Genomic DNA, 18,055 nt, shown 5'->3' on the forward strand with positions numbered 1-18,055 from the left:
ATTGCTGCGACCCCCGGTATGTAGCGTGACATGGTCGCTCTGCATCTTCTGTTTCTGGCTGGCACCATGAAATGTTTCAATTCAGGCTATATATCAATTGAAATACAAGTTGGGTGTTTTAGGCCGTTTCAGTGTTAGCTGAAAATTGTAACGATTAAGAGCCCGACAGTATCTGACACCATTACCAATGGCGATCGAATTGCTTTGGTGTTGCGTTCAGCTGTCGCAGAAACCACCAAACAGCCCTCCTGTCAAGGGTGGATCAAAGAGAAATTTGATACAAAATAAAACTAGAACGAATACAGAACGTTTAGCTCTTTGGCTGTCAGTATTGAAACATCTCGCTTGCAATGCCCAGGAGGAGGCAGCGCTATCCCTCTCCATACTTACTGCAAACAAGTGATGTTTTTTTGTGTCCCTCTCTGTAGCGTTATCCCTCTCTGTACATCCATCCTGTCTGAGATTGCATGGTGCAAAATCAACCAAGATAAGGTTCTGGTCACAAACCTATGCTTCAAACGATGTCAACTGGCGAACACGTTAGGCCAGCCGCTTTCCTTGCCTTGCATGCATGCTGCGTGTGCTGCTCAGCTTGTCCTGACGATACTCTTGTGCCTGCATCAAGCATTCTTGTTAAGGCATTGCAGAGGCAGAAAGGTTGCTACGACATTGAACAAAACTGAAAGCTATGGTGTCTACTCAACGGTTTCGCTCTGTTTTCTAGAACAGCAATCGCTGCACACAGGATGTGACAAAAATTCAGTTTTGTTATCCATCTACAGCAACAAGCCCCAACTAAGACTTGCAATGCGACATGGTAATGCACCAAAGTTCACCTCTTGTATCCAACTACGGACTGGAGACCGGAGGTTTGTTTTCAACTTCTAATAAACATATAAACAACGGAGCATAAATGACAACCAGAGCACTTGTCGCAGCAAGAAAACAGAGCAGGGTAGTACCTTTAGCCTTGAGATGTTTGGATATCCCACTGGCAACGCAGCAGCGGTCAAAACCAGCTTGCATTTCAGTCTCAAGCTTTGCCACTCCTCGCAAAGCACTCGCCCTCACGTCAACAGAGACCACTGCTCGCATGCTTCCCCTGCAGGTGACCTTGCACACCAAGTAAACTGTATCACCATCACCGTCATCGACGACTCGTGGGGTAAGCCATGCTCACGTATCTCAGGGAGGACGACAAGGCTGCCTCTTTGCCCTCCTGATCCTTGTTCCCACTGCGGCTTACGAGCTTACACAGCGACTCATAAGTCCTTGCATTTTCTGCTTGGAGCTTGAGGCCAGCCAAACTGGTGGAGGATTCACGTCGCCAGTCGTCCCATGAACCGACCGGAACCGGCATGCTGTATGTGGTCGCCGTCCAGCTACCAGGGAGCAATGAGTACGGTTGGCGTTCTTGTCGTGTCCCCTTTGCAGGATGCAAATCGATGTTTGGTTAGGAGAGAGAAAAATCAAGAATGGGTTTAAGGAGACACCATGGCTTCTCTTAAGCACGATGGTGTAGACTAATTATTATTTGATTGATTCTCTCGAAAGTCTCCTATTGTTTTGCCTCCACCCGCTACCCCGTCTTTAAGAAATTCAGTTTTCATTCGTCAACTGAAGTATATGAATAAAAGCACGAAGGATTCACGAAATGATTTGCGCTTCATTGACATGTTTCTGTTGTTGCATTTTGATGGTTGCCATTGCTTGTTTGTCTGTTTAAATAATGGATGGAGACATGAAGTTACCGTCAGTGTCATATATGGTTGCTTCATTACTTGTTTTGCTTGTTGTTTTGATGTTCGAAGAATATAACTGTAGAAGAACTTCGATTCGTTATCTTTTATCTTTTGTGATTTGTGAACTTGTAATACTTGTTATGTCCCTCAACTACTTGAACTTGTTATCTACAGTGCTACACGCTTGAGCTTGATGCTTGTTATATTTGAATTGTGAACTACTGATCTTGTTGGTTGAGATCTTGATTGCTTCAAACAAACATTTGCTGGTTGCGTGCTGCTGCTGGAGTGATGGTTGAATTTACTATTTGGTTCTGGCTTGCACCGATGGGTTCCTAAAAATTGTGCATGCGAACTTTCTTGCCAATAGTAATATATTGAGGATCCAAATGTAAATTCTCTCACTTAAGCCAGAAGCATCCCAAGACCCTAATCCGTCCCCCTCTTCTTGCACTCGCGCCCCTTTCGCCCTCTTCCCGCCGCCGCCGCCGGAAGCACCCGCCTGCCGTCGCCTGACTCAAACACCGCAACGCCGCGATGGGGCGTATGCACAGCCGCGGGTATCCCTTCTTTCCTCACAGCCTGGTGCTATTGCTCTCATCTAATGAATCTGTGTGCTAATGATGGCTTCGTGGCTCGGTGACGCAGGAAGGGTATCTCATCGTCGGCGCTGCCGTACAAGAGGACCCCGCCGACCTGGCTCAAACCCGCCACCTCCGATGTGAGCGCCTTCTCTTCTCCCGGGTTGCATTCCATTCGGGCGTCGTCTGCTTCCGTTATTACTTATTAGTGGGATTGCTGATTTGTGTGTTGGTTCTTGTCTGGGTAGGTGGAGGAGATGATCACGAAGGCGGCGAAGAAGGGTCAGATGCCGTCGCAGATCGGCGTCCTGCTCCGTGACCAGCACGGTATTCCCCTTGTCAAGAGCGTCACCGGCAGCAAGATCCTCCGCATCCTCAAGGCCCATGGTGAGGATTAGATCCCCATTGGTGGATTTACTTGTTGGTATTTTGTGATTTGTGGTGTATTCATGTTTTGATGTGCTTCTGTAGGGCTGGCTCCGGAAATCCCAGAGGACCTGTACTTCCTCATCAAGAAGGCGGTGGCGATTAGGAAGCATCTGGAGAGGAACAGGAAGGACAAGGACTCCAAATTCAGGCTTATCCTTGTTGAGAGCAGGATCCACCGCCTCGCTCGCTACTACAAGCGCACCAAGAAGCTCCCGCCCACCTGGAAGTAGTAAGTCATTTGAGCCAATGGTATCTTCAATTGTTTCTTGTTAGTAATATCTAATTCCAGATATATGCAGACTAGTTTAGTCAACTTCATAATTGTTATGTGCCTTTTAATAATTAACTGTGTCATGCCAATTACTGTATAGGAGCTGCAGTATATAATTTGCTTCATGATGAGTATTTTTATACTGTGTGCAGAAGCCACTAATTGTTTGCTACTTAAAGAAACATGTTATTATGAGATAGATGTAGTACTGCTTGTGCTTGTTAAGCTTGACCTTATATGATGGTAGAGGCACTTTGGGCACCTTGTGTTGCATGTAATTGTGAAGCAGCTACACTTGGCTTGTGCCCACTCTTTAGTTTCGAGTGGCCGTGGGCACCGGAAGTTCGAATAAGATCAGGATTTTGAATGCATCTGTGTGCTCTATTTCACTCGGTATTGTTCACAAGCTAGCTGAAGGCTGAAGCATTCCATTTTGACAATTTCTTAGGGCAAGTTAATTCATTCACATTTTAGTCTGCTGTGAGTTTTGTAACCTCAGTAGAAACAAGAAAATACCACCATTAATCACTGTTTAATTTAGGGCATGGTACTTGAGCTGATTTACCCAGAGTTCTTTTGTTAGATTTTTTGTTTATTTGTGTTAACCTTGAAGACCATGTGTGGCTCTCATACATTATTCTGTTAGGATATTATGCTTATGGTGTAGCTGACACAATTCTTGCTCTGCTGCAGTGAGTCCACCACCGCAAGCACTCTGGTGGCCTAAGTGAGGAGCTCAGCATCAGAGATGCCCTTAGCTACTTGAAGCTGGCCCTGTTCTTGGGATCATTTTTATGTACCGCTTTATAAGTTTAGAGCCAACTAGAAATCGTGAATTTTCTGTGGAGGATCGTGTAAGCCCTTTTTGGTTCTGCGGATATGCCTGTTGTTAACTTTTGCTACTCTGCATCCAGATTTTGTCAGCTACATGATCTACATTACATGATTTGCCCATAATTGTTTGTGGTCGCCTTTGCCTTTGTTATTCCGTATTCTGGTGACAATGCTGGTGAGTGGTGACCTGGGGCTGGTAGACTGAATGGCGTGTTTGCAACATGTTCTCTGTTTTGAGATGTGTATCCTCTTTCCGTCAATGTCAATCGGGAGCTAAAACTGAGCATGTGTTCATTGTTCAATGGCCGGGGCTTCACAAAACTGTAGTCATGTGGTTTGCTTGTAGCGCCACTTCGAGGTGCAATGCAAAACATCATGTCATGTCGATGTGTGAGCGGGGAACCACAACTCAAAAGGTATTCATAATAAGATGCAGTTAACGCACATGGATCACTTGTGTTCTTAACGCTTATGACTACAAACAATATCAGTTTCCAGTTCTTCCTAGATTTTTCACGATGGTGTTAACAAAATTGCAACAGTCATACTCCATTCCTCTCTCACAAAAATGCTTAAATGAGCCTGTGCCTGGATTGCTTCGTACATACATAAGGGGTCATGTTTGTTAGCTGTATGGCCTGTGCCTAGAGCTCGAACTTAAATCAGCCAATAAACCACAGACAAAAACGCTGAAGTTCTGAAGTGTAACCCTCAACAGCTCAAGGCGACTGACGCTCTACATGAGCTGCCTTGACCTCTACATGAGCTGCCTTGACCACGATATCCCGTCCGAAAAAAACCTGTCGTGGAAGCAAAAATTGATATAAGCCAAGGTGCTTATGAACAGAGTAGCAATATCATTGCGTATGACAAGTGCAAGACTAGCAGCAGGTGTTCAGAGTTAAATAGGAACTTAGTGCTGCTAAATAGGGCTAGAATTGGGCCAAGTTTTGAATGAGAGAATTTCATGGGAATCAGCACAAGTCCTCCACCAAAATTCATATGAACTTTCTCTATTATTCAGAACACCACTAGGTATGCTAGAATAATAGCAGGAGCCAAAGTTGCAGAGCAATTTCAGTAAGGAATTTGTAACGACTGTTTTGTAAAAACAAGCTACTGGAAAGACTCAAATAAGTAACAAAACACAAATCTTGAGCCTTACCGTTCTGTCAAGCTTTAGGGCAGCCTCAAGCTCTTCAGCTGAGGAAAACGAAAGGAACCCATACACACGGTTTCTCCCTCCTTTGCGATCCGTGAGCAGCCTTGTACTAACAACGGTTCCACACTGGGTAAAGAGCTCTCTCAAGTCTTGAGGCTGAACAGACCAGGCAAGGTTGCCAACATATATCTTGTGTGGGCTTTCGAAGATGTGGTCCTTTGTGGGCGTTATATGAGTCAGGTTTACGTTTTTCCTATTGGAAATGACATCAGATGCTAGTTTTACAAAAATTTCACGCCCATCTAAGTCCTACAGGAGAGAAACACATGCAAGTTCAGGTTAGTGACTCGTAGGAGGGATTAGTGCATGTGACAAAAATACATTTGCTGACAATGCGGGAATGGAGTAGCTCCATTTTATATAACAGGGAAAGAGACTGCAACAGAAGCTGTGGTGTAACGTGACTCACAAATCCATCCAGGGCATTGATGGCTGTTCTTGCTTCTGCTAGAGAACGCATAGTGACAAAAGCAGTTCCTCGGCTAATTCCCGTCTCGGTATCGCGTGAAACCTGCATGTTATAAACAACTTGAGGTATCAGCATGATATACAACCAAAGATATAACGTCATTTGCATGCCAGCAAGATACGGAATGCAGGCCATCATCCAAAAAATCTAGCTCAATGATGCCAAGTTCAGTTGCCCGGACATTTAAACAGTAGCATCTAATATAGTGTCAATTAAAGTTCATGGTTCCGTTTTAAATTATACCTGATTTGTTCATCAACTAGTTCTACATTTACATACAGTGAAGAGGAAATCGGTACGGTAGATGCAATATTAACAGACTAGCAGTAGAGATTCTAGATGTCTGGAACAAAAGCCACCATGTTCGCACAAACAAACTGAATTCTAAGCCTTGCTGATGCATTGTTGAGCAAGCTACTTGTACAATCATGTCCAAGGATTGTGTGCATTGTCCAGTCAGTTCCTAGTAAATTACCGCGGCACCTAACATCGGGTCAGCACCAGTTCAACTTCAACCAGAGAGCAATTAATCCATCCAGGTCTGTGGGGTAAAATACTTTTATTCAGAGCAAACATCCAGGAATTCTAAGCCTTTGTTGCATTGTTCTGTGAGCTACCTGTACAAGTTCAAGTGGCGTGCCAAGCTGATTCCTAGTAAACGTAAGCAGAGCGGCAGGTGCACAGGGTACCTCGACGGAGAGGACGGTGCCATGGGGCCTGAAGAGCTGGAGCAGGTCCTCGACGTCGCAGCGGCGCGGGAGGTTGCACACGAAGAGCTCCCGCGGGCGCGGCCACTGCCGCGTCCAGCCGCTCAGGTCCTCGCCGGCGTCCGCGCCCAGGTCCTCCCCGCGCGCCGCGCCGTTGCCGCCCGCCCACTCCTGCTCATCCTCCACCCCGTCACTGAACTCCGCCTCCGCGTCCGACCACCCACGCTCCTCCTCCTCCTCCTCCTCCTCCTCCTCCTCCTCCTCCTCCACCGTCTCGAAAACCGGCGGCGGTGGCGGTCCCGAGCTCGCTCTCGCCCTGGAGCCGAAACGGGCGGTCCCGGACTCGACGGCCGCGGCTCGGCAGGTGGCGAAGCGCGCGGCGAGGGAGAGCGAGAGCGAGAGCTCCAGGCGGTGGGTTGGAGGAGGCGAGATGCGGCGGAAATGGGTCGGCCTGGGGAGGTGGAGGAGGGTGTTGCAACAGTAGGTGGAGCCCGAGGCGGTAGCGGTGGCCATGGCGGTGGTGGATAGGAAGGATGGACCAGGAGGATTGGGGCGGGAGGAAGAGAAAGCAGGCCGGAGCTGGGCTTTCGCGGTAGGGATGAGACGAACGGTCGGATGCGAAGCCACGTGGGCAACCTGCCGAGCAGACGCGCTGATGAACATTGCAGAGCAAAACCGAGCATACAGACACCTGCACCAGTGCGCCTCCTCGCAGTGAAGATGAAATTGTAAACACACACACACACACACAGCAAATCCTCAAAAGCAACCAGACATTTCCAGCACAAGAATTTCACATGAGAAAATCTGATGTGCAAATAATCAACTGTTTTCGAGCTATTTCAAACAGGTTGATCCTTCAAGCATTCACCATGATCCGTCCTGCAAGTGCACCACCAATTGTTCCAAGGTTTATGCTTCAAACATGTATGACATGGTTCGTTCGCTAGCTCCTCATATGTGATGATGAGTCGAGATACACGGACAGACATTCGATATTGGCTCTAGTCGTCAGTCTGGTACAAACCCAAACGGCAGGAGGAGGGGTGCGGGCACGAAATCAAGCAGGGTACGGCTCCGGGCTTCTGCTCCAGCAGCAGCAGCAGCAAGCTGGGCCTGAGCAGCGATCTCCCGCGCGACGTCGAGCTCCCGCCTCAGCTTCTCGTTCTCGTCGGTGAGCTGCATTGTGTAGTGAGAATTAGCACCTCTCGGAGTCTGGACAACCGGGTAAGACAAAGGTAAATTTGCGCGGCAGCAGAAAGGATGGATGGAGGTTTGAATGACTGGTGCAGCTACCTCTTCGACGGTTCCTTTGAGCTCTTCCACGGCTTGCATCAGCAACGAGATCTCCTCGCTCGCGGTATCCTGGCAGGCCGAGTCGATGTCCGTGATGGAGTTGGGATCGAAGATGATGCCTTCTTGCAGGAACAATTCCTCCAGGAGGTCTACATCTTCCTCCTTCAGGCTCAACCTTAGCTGAAAAGGAGATTTGGTTCAGAGTAAGACATTGCCATTGGAAAATGCAATCTGAAATAATCACCATGGCTTGATTACTACAGACCTTGCTTAGTATCCTATCACGCAGATCATCTTGATCATTGGTCCCAAGAATGGGCTTCTTGACATTGTCCGCAACCTCAGGAATAGATTTGGGAGAAGCCTTTATGAGCTTTGTCCTGAAAGGGTATTTACCATAGATAGAGAACAATGAATCACAGCGATACAGTAAAGATGTGAGGTTGAGTGATTGGCATGCCATGTTCATGGGACATACCTGGTTCCGAAACGAAGCGTGGACAGACTCTCTGGTGCATTTGATGGGCTAGGAGAACAGCAGCACAACAACGCTGCTCTTGAGTTGCCACCCTGAACATAGTAGCGTTTAGACAAGCCGCATGATCTTATAATCTTTTAGATACTCCTCTTCCAAAAATGTAATGCTGGAGAAACTTTTGACAAACCAGTGCATCTTGGAGAATGCGTGTAAGCTTTGAGTCACGGAAAGGCACATGGTTCTGTTTACCTGAAGGTTAAAAATCAGACAGGTCAGATAATCACAAACGCATGGTGGGCTAACTTTCTTCTTGAGTTTGTTTCTTCCACATGATCTTTTTGTCCTTACCAGTCGTTAGGGCATTGATGACATTTCCTAGAGCTGAGAGGGATTTGTTGATTGTTTTTGCCTCATCAAGAACCCGTCCTTCAGCACCAGTTTTCTCAACTTTCTCAGAACCAGCCAAGTCGACAAGAATAATCTTCCCCATTTTTACCCTGTAAGGTTAAAAAGTAACCATTAACTGCACGCAGTAGGATGATTTTCTTCATGATTGCAGTAATATATATATCAGAAATTATGTTTGCATCACATAACCAGATTCAGTCATCTGAGAAAAAAAGAAATCATGGCCTTGAAACACTACTTCAGTCTGCTATACAGCACAAGAACAAGAATTGCATTTGCAAAGAAATCATTGCATATTTAGCAAGAATGGAGACTTGCTTAGTACAGATTTGGCTAACAGCATTCAAATTTCAAATATTAAAATCAACCTGGAGTCCTGATATTCTATACCGATATTACAAAGGTTACAAACGGCCTACAACTACAAGAATCATCTAATCGTAATAATGCATAAAGAAACCTGAACATTCGCCTTTCCCCCATTAAATGCACATCCATGTACTACTGATGTTTGGCGTACCTCTCATCTGAAGTGGATCCGTGTTGTACTGAGAAAATGTATAAGCAGTGACTTCTACTGCTAGCCAGATTCATTTCTGTTAACATTAAGGATGCCATACCATATAAAATTCAGATGTTTTCGAATAACTGTTTTAGGACTCCAGATTAACAAATAAAGGATACGTGTTTCCCCAACAGCTCTGTTGGCGATACCTTGCTGTAGTTTAGACAAGTAAACAAAACTAAATTCATATTTTCTTAGAGAAAGGTATTCCAAGTAAAACTCAAGAAAACTTACAGAAAGGTTCTCTAATGCATCCGAACTGTTCAAGATAGATATCTGCAGGGAGAACAGATAACAGATATCAAAGAAATACGGAGGTCCTGATGCTAAGTACTTTTTTCTGAATATAAAAGAAAAATAGAACAGAAGGGCGGTGCCATGTACTTCATTCTGACCTCTGTTGCACCAGCAATGTATATCCCTTGGGTTTTACTCTCCTTGATCTGTAGGTTGTCTTTTGACAAGTCAAGAAGGTCCCTGAGATATGAGGATGTAAATGTTGATCCTCTCCATAGCAGCACTTGGCAAAAAATTCTCTAGAGAGGAATCATGGAAAATTCTCTACCAAGTGCTCACCTCACTTTTTCCAAATATATCTCCACCTGGGATAAGGTAAATCAACTTGTGTTACTATAAATCAGCTAACCGAACAACTTAAGAAAAAATTCTGCCTATGTGAATTTTAAATCAGCATGAGGCTGGCATGTTACCATTGACAACTTCACAGTCCACGTGCCTGCTGATGATCTTAAACATATAAATAGCTCATCCACAACTCGCTGTACTAGTCCAGTTTTCTGCTCATTGCAGTGCAAGATGCTTGGCCCCTATGTTAAAACATTCCAAATTAAATAAAAGTGTAAGGTCGAAGCTGAAGCGATACAATCAGTATTTATCCCAAATTAATGCCCAAGAAAGTTCACTTTACCTCCATGCTATATGTCTTTCCAGCCCCAGTCTAGACAATGAAATAGAGCATCAGTATGATAAAAGAAATTAATCATTCAGACATGTATAATAGGCGCACGACAACCACAAATGGCACAAATGATGACTGTTTACTGCAAACTAGAAAGTTGCAATATGACAGGCATTGCTGTAAGAAAAAAACAGTGGTTTCACATATACATCCTTTGCACCAAACAAGTGTACAAAGCAATACATACCTGACCATAAGTAATTATAGTCCCATTTATTCCGTTGATGGCATCTGTTTCCATAAAATATAAAATGGCTATCAAACAATCCAGACACGAGAAAAAGTAAAGCAATACGAAACAGCTTTAACTGTCTGGAATAATAAATCTAGAAGGAAACAGAAAAGCTCAAACCTGAAACAATGGGCACTGCAAGGAAGTTGTAGACATCAGACTGTTGCGCATCTTCATAGAACACCTTGTCAAAGCTGAATACAACATCGTCTTCCCTCTCATCCTAACTCAAAGTGTTTGACAGCACATTAGAAGCAGAAGCATTAACTCAACATGAGGATACTGAAAAGTCACACCAACAAGATCAAAGGGATGATGATTGATGACAATGAAGGTGTGTTTCGTTCTCAATTCACTAGTTATTGATTCGGCTCTTGCTCATAGCACCCATTGCATAATTGTGTAGGGTTATGCTTAAGCAGGTTAATGTTCAGAAGGGAGTGATCATGATAAAAGTCGATCTATTAAGTTATAATCTAGAGATCCAGTGTGTAAAACAAGAACATAACAGCGAATCCCAAAAGAAACAGCACATGGACATTCACCGCATGTGTTTATCTAATAAGAAAGCTAAAGGCAGCAGACTGAAGAGGGTCCAAACCTTGAACACAAAAGACTCGGAGTCCAGTTTCCTGAAGCATACATTGTCAGCATTAGCCTTCCTCTCCTTGTGACTCAGCGGTCTGAACCGCACGCACACGGTCACATTCGACATCCTGGCACCTGGCAGTCCAGCACGTGGGAACTCGGTCAGAATTCAGAGGAAACAATATGCCGACGTCCTAGCTGGCCTCAATATGTCGACAATGGGTTCAAGCAGCAAAGCAAAGACTCTAGGTTAGAAAATTAAAATATATGCAGAAACAGAGGTGCAATTGGGTAGGTTCGATCAATCGACATTTCCAAAATTTCAAACCCTGCCTCAATACTAATGCAGGCTACAATTACACGGTCACAAATAGGACTAAAACCTTCAGGCTTGAGGAATCGAGTTTCCGAAACTTCAGGCTCTTCCAGAGAGACCGATCCACAGCGGAGGAATCAAACCTGGGTTCAGTTGAACCCCCAATTGTTTATCAGAATAAACCTGGGCAATGGAAGGGAGGGACGGAAGGAGGGGGAGAGAGAGGAGAGGTAGAGAGAGTTTGCTTACCTCTGCGAGAAGAGGAACCGGACGGGGATCGGAACGGCGATGGGGATGGGGACGACGAGCCGCTGCTGTTCCGCCTTCCGCGGGGGCTAGGGATTCGAGCGACACGAGCGTTGGGGCGGCCGGGCGGGACGGGGAGAGCCGGGAGCGGCAGCGGCGAGTGATCTGCAGCGCTCTCTACTGAGGAAGAGGGAGAACTGATGACATGGACGACGAAGAGGTATGGCGTTTGGGCCTGTGAACATGGGATCAGGGCATGCATGGCCCAGCAAGCTAGCAACGAACAGTCAACATCTCTCATCAAGGCCCAAATGTGCCCCGAGCGAACACGAAAATCCTATCTATCTCGCACAAGACCTCAAAAAAAAAAATCTATCTCGCACGAGATTTTTTCTTATCCATCTTCCACAGTTAGATACTTAGATACGTGCAGCACTACGTGAACGGTTAAGATTACATCTATTTTTAAAAGTTAACATTTTAGATGAACTATCTTAATATTTTTTAGCAAAAAAAGTTAGCGAATGTCAAAGAAATATTAAGCCAAAAAATGTTGGTGAATGGAAAAAAAACTGATGCATGTAAAAAATTGTTGAACAATAACGTTGGTGAGTGTAAAAAGATTAAATAAAAATATTGGTACATATAAAAAATGTTGGCCAACGTAAAAAAATTGTGATAACAATTAAGCCAGATTTTTAAAAAAAAATTATTGAGGAATGTTAATAAACATTGATGGATGTTAAAAAATATTGTACATAGGTTTAATATGGGTTTTAAAAATGAGTTGCTTATCTACCTGCCAGAAGGTATACAGGAGCTCGTGAGAGATTGTTTTTAAGTGGCAATGTGGTTTGGTAGCGAGTTTAACTCATTTAGCGTACACGACCTTGCTAATTTCGTGTTATGAGAAAAGAAAGAGATAACAGAGGTATGTGCAACATTTTTCTTCCAACTACTCCTAAAATATTGGGTAAAAAAGAACACAATCATTAGCAATCATGCCGTCACTTGGCGTCGCCACATGCCCATGTGCGAATGCAAATGCATTAGCTAGCTTGCTTCCCCAGCGCACAAAAGGGGAACAACAATCAAAGGGCTAGCATTGAAAAATGATCATGCGGGCAACTAATGAGCGTTGCCTAACATTGTATCCATCCTTTCGGTGAGAGAAAAGTGAGTGTCCTTTTATCTCATCTTTGTTCCTTAGAGAGAGGACACAATCGAATGCTATACGCTACTCTACCAACCACCTTTAGTACGTGCCTCTAGATTGCTAACAAGCTCTCGGTTGCTAATAATCACCATGCGAAGGTCACTTATCTTTGATGAAGGTTCTTTTTTGCTTTTCTTTTGTTCGAGAGGGAAATGCTCGTGCTATAAACCCCAAGGGACCAACCGGCTTAGTTTTCTAGAACGCTAGCCAGCTTTACTCAATTACCATGCCAAGCTCGCTTGCTTAACTTTAGTGTTTGCTTTTGAAACCTTTTTTTTTTACTTCTTGAGAGTTGAGAGGGGAATGCTTTACACTACAAATAATATCAACCCTCTTGGATCTTGTAGTAATGCTAGTTTAATTACCTTGCGGAGCTCACTTACCTTTATTTGATGACTGCCCAATAAAGGTCGAGAAGTACCGCTTCTCTAGTAAAGACGAAGTGGACGTTGTACATGTAGAAGTGGACGTTGTAGATATATAATGTGATCCGGTAGCTCATAAATCAACTCGACTATAATTACTAGCGCTGTATAATGTATAAAATGTATAGATACATGATGTGATCCGGTATCTCTCTTTTTACAGGAATAAACCCCAGTGTGATCCTCAGGTGCACTAGCAAACAGCCATCAATGACAGTGGGCCCGCAAAAGGAGCCTTTACACTATTGGCCGCCGTGCACCGTGCACGCCGCTGGCCTGGCCCTTGGCCCGCGCGGATTCGTGGTACGACGGCGACGACCTTTTTTTTTTTGCTGGGGCGAGGGCAAAGCAACCCGCGAACCTTCCACCACTACCAGCAGCCGTGGACGGTGGACCACCAACAGCGCTGGCAGCTTGTGGCCTCATCCCCCGTGGCTCTTTGCGGAGTCGGTCGGTGCTGAGTCGCCGCCCAAGTGATCTACCAGGACCGGGTCCAGCGTGAGGTGTTTCAGCCACAGGGGACGAGAGGAAGAAGGAGAGAGGACATGGCCGCTTCGTGCTCCGCGTACAAACACCCAGGAGGGCTACAGCGCCGATTAATGCCGCCTGTCTGCGTGCTGACGCGACAGTGGTTGGTGGACCTGGTCCACGGCAAGGCTAATTAGTTGCCGCAAGGAAAAGACAAGGTACACCACCACCGTACCGGCTGAATTGGTCCTGGCTTTTCTATTGCTTTGCTTGTGTGACTTAGCATTAAAAGCATATTTCTTAGTGTTAAACAAGGAAAAGGAAAAGAGGAAGGAGAGATTAAGACAGAAATGGTACACGGGAAGTGTAATAATCACCACTTAAAAATATTCCAATCTCCTTTCCTAAAAGTCTAGGGAAGTCTTATTCAAACATTGCAATTTCATATTTGCATCTAAATGCTGCAACACGCTAGCACATAAGAAAATTATAGTGAATTTTTTTTAATAAAACGTGATAGTGAATGTGAGTCACCGGATTACTAGAGATGGTCGGTGAAGATACTGAACCGTACTTTTTTTTGGGCGAGGGAACAGCATCGTGAAGTTACCGTGAAAGAAATACTTAATTTTTTATCACACTATTTTTTTAGCATCCCCTAAAAGTTGCACAGCATCATGACAATTCTGAATGGCGTGTACAAGTACAACCTTTATCAAAATAGGAGTACAAAAGATGAATAAAGCTTAAAATTCACGGAAAAAGGGCAAGGGATATATAAGCATGGACCGAGTCCACGGAGCACTGACGCGCACTGCGTTGGCACGCAGCATTGCAGCAACCAGCAAGCAGGCGGAGGCGCGGAGCCAGAGCTCTCGGCCTCTCACAACGCGGACGCGGCGCCGGAAGAGCCCTTCCCTTTCCCTCTCCCCCCTTTCGAAACGAGGCATCCGAGGTGGCCAACCGCAGGCGGGCGCCATGAAGTCGGCGGCGGCGCTGAGGCCGCACAAGGCGCCGCCGGCGCGCGTGCCCACGCGGTGCGTCGCCGCGCTCTGCGCCGCCTGCTTCCTCCTTGGCGTCTGCGTCGTCAACAGGTGCGTCCGCCTTCGCCCCCCCAAATCCGGCGTCCTTTCTGATGGAGTCCCCGCCCGCCTCCAGTCCCTCGCTGCTCTGGTTTTGCGTTCATCAATCTGTCCTCTGCGCCGCGGATTGAGACAATGCTCATCCATTTTGAGGCCGGAAATGGTGTTAATTGGTGTACATTTGTGTGCTTCTTGCAGGTACTGGCCAGTTCCTGAGCACCCCGGTTGCCCGGACAAGGTAATACATATTTTGTTTTCAGATTTCTTCTCCTCTCCCTTTCATGTTCCTACGGATGCGCACTGACATTCGGTCTCCAATTTTCCAGGCAAGCTCTGACCACTCGAGGGCCGCGTTGAACCAAGTGTCACAGACTCGTGAAGTCATCATGTAATGCCACGGACTTCAGTTCTGGATACTCGAAAATAAACTTCTTCAGTTCTGAATTTACCTGAAGCAAGTATGGAATTGTTATGGTGTATTGGTGTTTCGATCGCAGGGCTTTGGATAAGACGATGTCTGACATCGAGATGCGCCTGGCTGCTGCTAGAGCCGCCCAGGCGATGAGCCAGGGCATGTCGCCAAGTGATTCAGAGGAGGACCAGGGAAGCATGCGGCATAGGATGTCTTTTGTCATGGGCGTTTTCACCACTTTTGCTAACCGTAAGAGGAGGAACTCAATAAGGCAGACATGGATGCCGCAAGGTAGATGGCTCATCTTTATTTTTTGTACTGCGAAGCCTTTGTTTCATATGAAATGTTGAACGTTTGTAGGTGATCAGCTACGGAGATTGGAAGAGAAGGGCGTTATTATCCGTTTTGTAATTGGACGCAGGTATGGCCCTGTTTGGAGTTGGGGATAAAAACAAACAATGACAGAATGTTCTTCTGTGGTATCTTCCTGAAAGTGGGGATTCTTTCTTGTAGTGAAAATCCAAATCCTGACAATGAGGTGGACCGTGCAATTGATGCAGAAGATAAAGAATACAATGATATTTTGAGACTTGTATGTTCAGTTGATATCAACTTTCTTTTTTCAGTGACCCACACAACTGATGTGTTTGCAACATTGATCATCCTTTACAGAATCATGTGGAAGGCCATGGAGGGCTCCCTATGAAGATTCAGATGTTCCTTTCAACTGCCCTTACCATGTGGGATGCTGATTTCTATGTAAAAGCTGATGATAATGTCCATGTCAACATTGGTATGCCAACACGAGGACCTTTCAATTTTGATCAATCTGGTATAGCATCAGTGCACTAAACTGAGATTGGAGGGACTCTTTCAATACAGGTATCACCAGATCTATTTTGGCACGACACAGGATGAAACCTCGGGTGTACATTGGCTGCATGAAATCCGGACCTGTTGTTACTAAAAAGTAACGTTCCATAAATCCATACTTTCATTTTTCACATTTTATGGAATTTACAAACATGGTTCATCTCCATACCGATTGAACAATCGAGATCACACTTTCACATTTACTCATTATAAGGACTTTTCTTATTAGATACTCCCTAACAGATAGGTTTGTCTTACCAAGATTTGTTCTCAGAAATGGCATAACAAAGTTCCTGTTTAATGTTAACAGTGACTCCAAGTATTATGAACCAGATCATTGGAAGTTTGGGACCGAGGGTAACAACTATTTTAGGCATGCAACGCGGCAACTGTATGCTGTTACCAGGGATTTAGCAACCTACATATCAGCAAACCGGTGAGTTGTAATGATCGTGTGCAATAATATACCAGATTAACTCAATGTTTAATTCATTTTTTTGACACCACTTTCAGGCATATCCTGCACAAGTATTCAAATGAAGATGTATCATTTGGCTCTTGGTTGATTGGGTTGGAAGTCGAGCATGTTGATGAGAGAAGCCTTTGCTGTGGTACTCCCCCAGGTTGGCACCTGCATCTTACACTCAAAAATTTTTCATGCTTCTTCGGTAATTTACTCCTGCTGCGACTAGTTAGTTATTGCATGCTCATTGGGATATTGGCATGATTTTGCTTAACCTGGGAGTTAGTTGCTTTACTGTACTAGTTAGTTGAGCATTTTTTTGAAGTTTCTAGTAAGAAAGGGATGATATGAATGCGTAACAACCACACCACTGGCTAGCATCCATCTTCATTAGTCAAAACATGCTTTCTCCAGCTTTCTGTCCTCTGCTTACCAGCAACAGCACCATACTTTAACCAAACATGCCCATAGCTGACAAATTGGTTTTTCAACAACAATCACACCAATACAATACAAGACCTCTGATCATTTGTCACTGGCCCTAGGCACCAGGCGGTAGGCAGACCAGTGCTAACACCTAATCGGGTGATTAGCAGGCTAGGCAGCTTGGTGGGATGGTAGGGCCTAGCACCTCAGCATCACTTAGGTGCTCTAGGCATCCAACTTGGGCAACAATGGAGCCTGCAATTGAATTTCATTCATGTGAACACTACTAACATTGAGCAGTAGATGTAGATGATTACTTTTGAACAAACTCGAAATACAATGATGCCAATGTCACGTGGAAAATTTTCCTGCCACTGTTTGCTAGTGTACTCTGTGCTGACCATCTGCAGCAAAAGCTCTTTGTCTGTCAGACTCTTGGTTGTCATGGTTCTATCTTTTCATGTTCAATGCTTCTGTAATTGGTACTATTCCTTGTCTTTGGGAATTAATGTGCTCGGCGTACCTGGCCAATCATTATCTGATCATTATGGCATGCTTTCAGTTGCACCTAAAGGGTATATTTAGTTCATGGCATGAACACGAGAATCAAGCATCTATTTACCTGTCATGTTTGCAAACCTTTTCGGGTCACTGTTCAGGTTACAGTGTGTTACCTCTCATAAAGTCTTACTATACCCCTGCACATGTTTCATGCATCTCTGATGATCTTGCAGACTGCGAATGGAAAGCGCAGGCCGGAAACCCGTGTGCGGCGTCCTTTGACTGGAATTGCACGGGCATCTGCAACCCGGTGGAGAGGATGACGGAGGTGCACCGGCGATGCTGGGAAGGCCGCAGCGGAACCGAAGGGCACGCACAGTTTTGACAGCCAGGGGACATGGCATCGTTGTACCATTTCTTCTGTAGGGCTCTGTAATTAGTCGAGAAACGCGCTTGGTATGCAATGGTCCAGTTTTTCAGATGTGCAGCAACATATGCCATCTTTTCCTGGCCAGTTGCATGTGGAAGATGGGAGAGGGTGAAAGATGAGGACCATGAACCAGTGACGAGACCTCACTGGATTCTTGCCGTGGTATATTGGTAGACTGATCTCTGAAGAATTTTCGATATATGAGTTCTCCAGATTTAATTTATCTTCTTAAAAAAAAAGAGTTCTCTAGATTTGTCTTTGATTCTGAAGTGGAGGATCTGGTTTCTCTTCCAAAAGAAGGGATACGGAAAGCTTCCTGTCAGAATTCTGGGCTCACATGGAAACTCCAATGGATCCATCACACGCATGAAAACAAATCCACTATCTTTTTTTAAA

General features: G+C 45.2%; 4 protein-coding genes across 5 annotated transcripts; 2 read left to right on the forward strand and 2 right to left on the reverse strand.

The window, feature by feature from the left end:
• Nucleotides 1-2,140: 2,140 nt before the first annotated feature.
• On the forward strand, nucleotides 2,141-4,008 carry LOC117859643 (small ribosomal subunit protein uS15). Its single transcript, XM_034742805.2, has 5 exons — nucleotides 2,141-2,302; nucleotides 2,391-2,463; nucleotides 2,572-2,710; nucleotides 2,795-2,981; nucleotides 3,717-4,008. Exons 1-5 carry the CDS (start codon nucleotides 2,280-2,282, stop codon nucleotides 3,748-3,750), a joined length of 456 nt encoding a protein of 151 aa, XP_034598696.1. The 5' UTR covers nucleotides 2,141-2,279; the 3' UTR covers nucleotides 3,751-4,008.
• Nucleotides 4,009-4,248: 240 nt separating this feature from the next.
• On the reverse strand, nucleotides 4,249-6,827 carry LOC117859641 (28 kDa ribonucleoprotein, chloroplastic). Its single transcript, XM_034742803.2, has 4 exons — nucleotides 6,238-6,827; nucleotides 5,489-5,590; nucleotides 5,023-5,328; nucleotides 4,249-4,657 (listed from the first exon to the last, which is right to left on the reverse strand). Exons 1-4 carry the CDS (start codon nucleotides 6,766-6,768, stop codon nucleotides 4,577-4,579), a joined length of 1,020 nt encoding a protein of 339 aa, XP_034598694.1. The 5' UTR covers nucleotides 6,769-6,827; the 3' UTR covers nucleotides 4,249-4,576.
• Nucleotides 6,828-7,046: 219 nt separating this feature from the next.
• On the reverse strand, nucleotides 7,047-11,640 carry LOC117859639 (kinesin-like protein KIN-1). Of its 2 annotated transcripts, XM_034742802.2 has the most exons (18): nucleotides 11,367-11,507; nucleotides 11,185-11,260; nucleotides 10,815-10,936; nucleotides 10,334-10,436; nucleotides 10,169-10,212; nucleotides 9,931-9,960; nucleotides 9,713-9,829; nucleotides 9,579-9,604; nucleotides 9,398-9,479; nucleotides 9,237-9,278; nucleotides 9,122-9,155; nucleotides 8,958-9,033; nucleotides 8,378-8,526; nucleotides 8,217-8,278; nucleotides 8,030-8,121; nucleotides 7,817-7,931; nucleotides 7,552-7,731; nucleotides 7,047-7,434 (listed from the first exon to the last, which is right to left on the reverse strand). In XM_034742802.2, exons 3-18 carry the CDS (start codon nucleotides 10,926-10,928, stop codon nucleotides 7,267-7,269), a joined length of 1,434 nt encoding a protein of 477 aa, XP_034598693.1. In that variant the 5' UTR covers nucleotides 10,929-10,936; nucleotides 11,185-11,260; nucleotides 11,367-11,507; the 3' UTR covers nucleotides 7,047-7,266. The 2 variants fall into 2 exon arrangements, with proteins under 2 accessions (XP_034598693.1, XP_034598692.1); XM_034742801.1 differs by lacking the exon at nucleotides 11,185-11,260 and having other exon boundaries at nucleotides 11,367-11,640.
• Nucleotides 11,641-14,283: 2,643 nt separating this feature from the next.
• LOC117861425 (beta-1,6-galactosyltransferase GALT31A) lies at nucleotides 14,284-17,878 on the forward strand. Its single transcript, XM_034744985.2, has 11 exons — nucleotides 14,284-14,566; nucleotides 14,753-14,792; nucleotides 14,881-14,942; nucleotides 15,052-15,257; nucleotides 15,327-15,387; nucleotides 15,480-15,558; nucleotides 15,639-15,759; nucleotides 15,849-15,936; nucleotides 16,150-16,275; nucleotides 16,353-16,462; nucleotides 17,463-17,878. Exons 1-11 carry the CDS (start codon nucleotides 14,451-14,453, stop codon nucleotides 17,612-17,614), a joined length of 1,161 nt encoding a protein of 386 aa, XP_034600876.1. The 5' UTR covers nucleotides 14,284-14,450; the 3' UTR covers nucleotides 17,615-17,878.
• Nucleotides 17,879-18,055: the final 177 nt, after the last annotated feature.

This window comes from Setaria viridis, chromosome 6, assembly GCF_005286985.2.
Source record: "Setaria viridis chromosome 6, Setaria_viridis_v4.0, whole genome shotgun sequence".
NCBI lineage: Eukaryota > Viridiplantae > Streptophyta > Magnoliopsida > Poales > Poaceae > Setaria > Setaria viridis.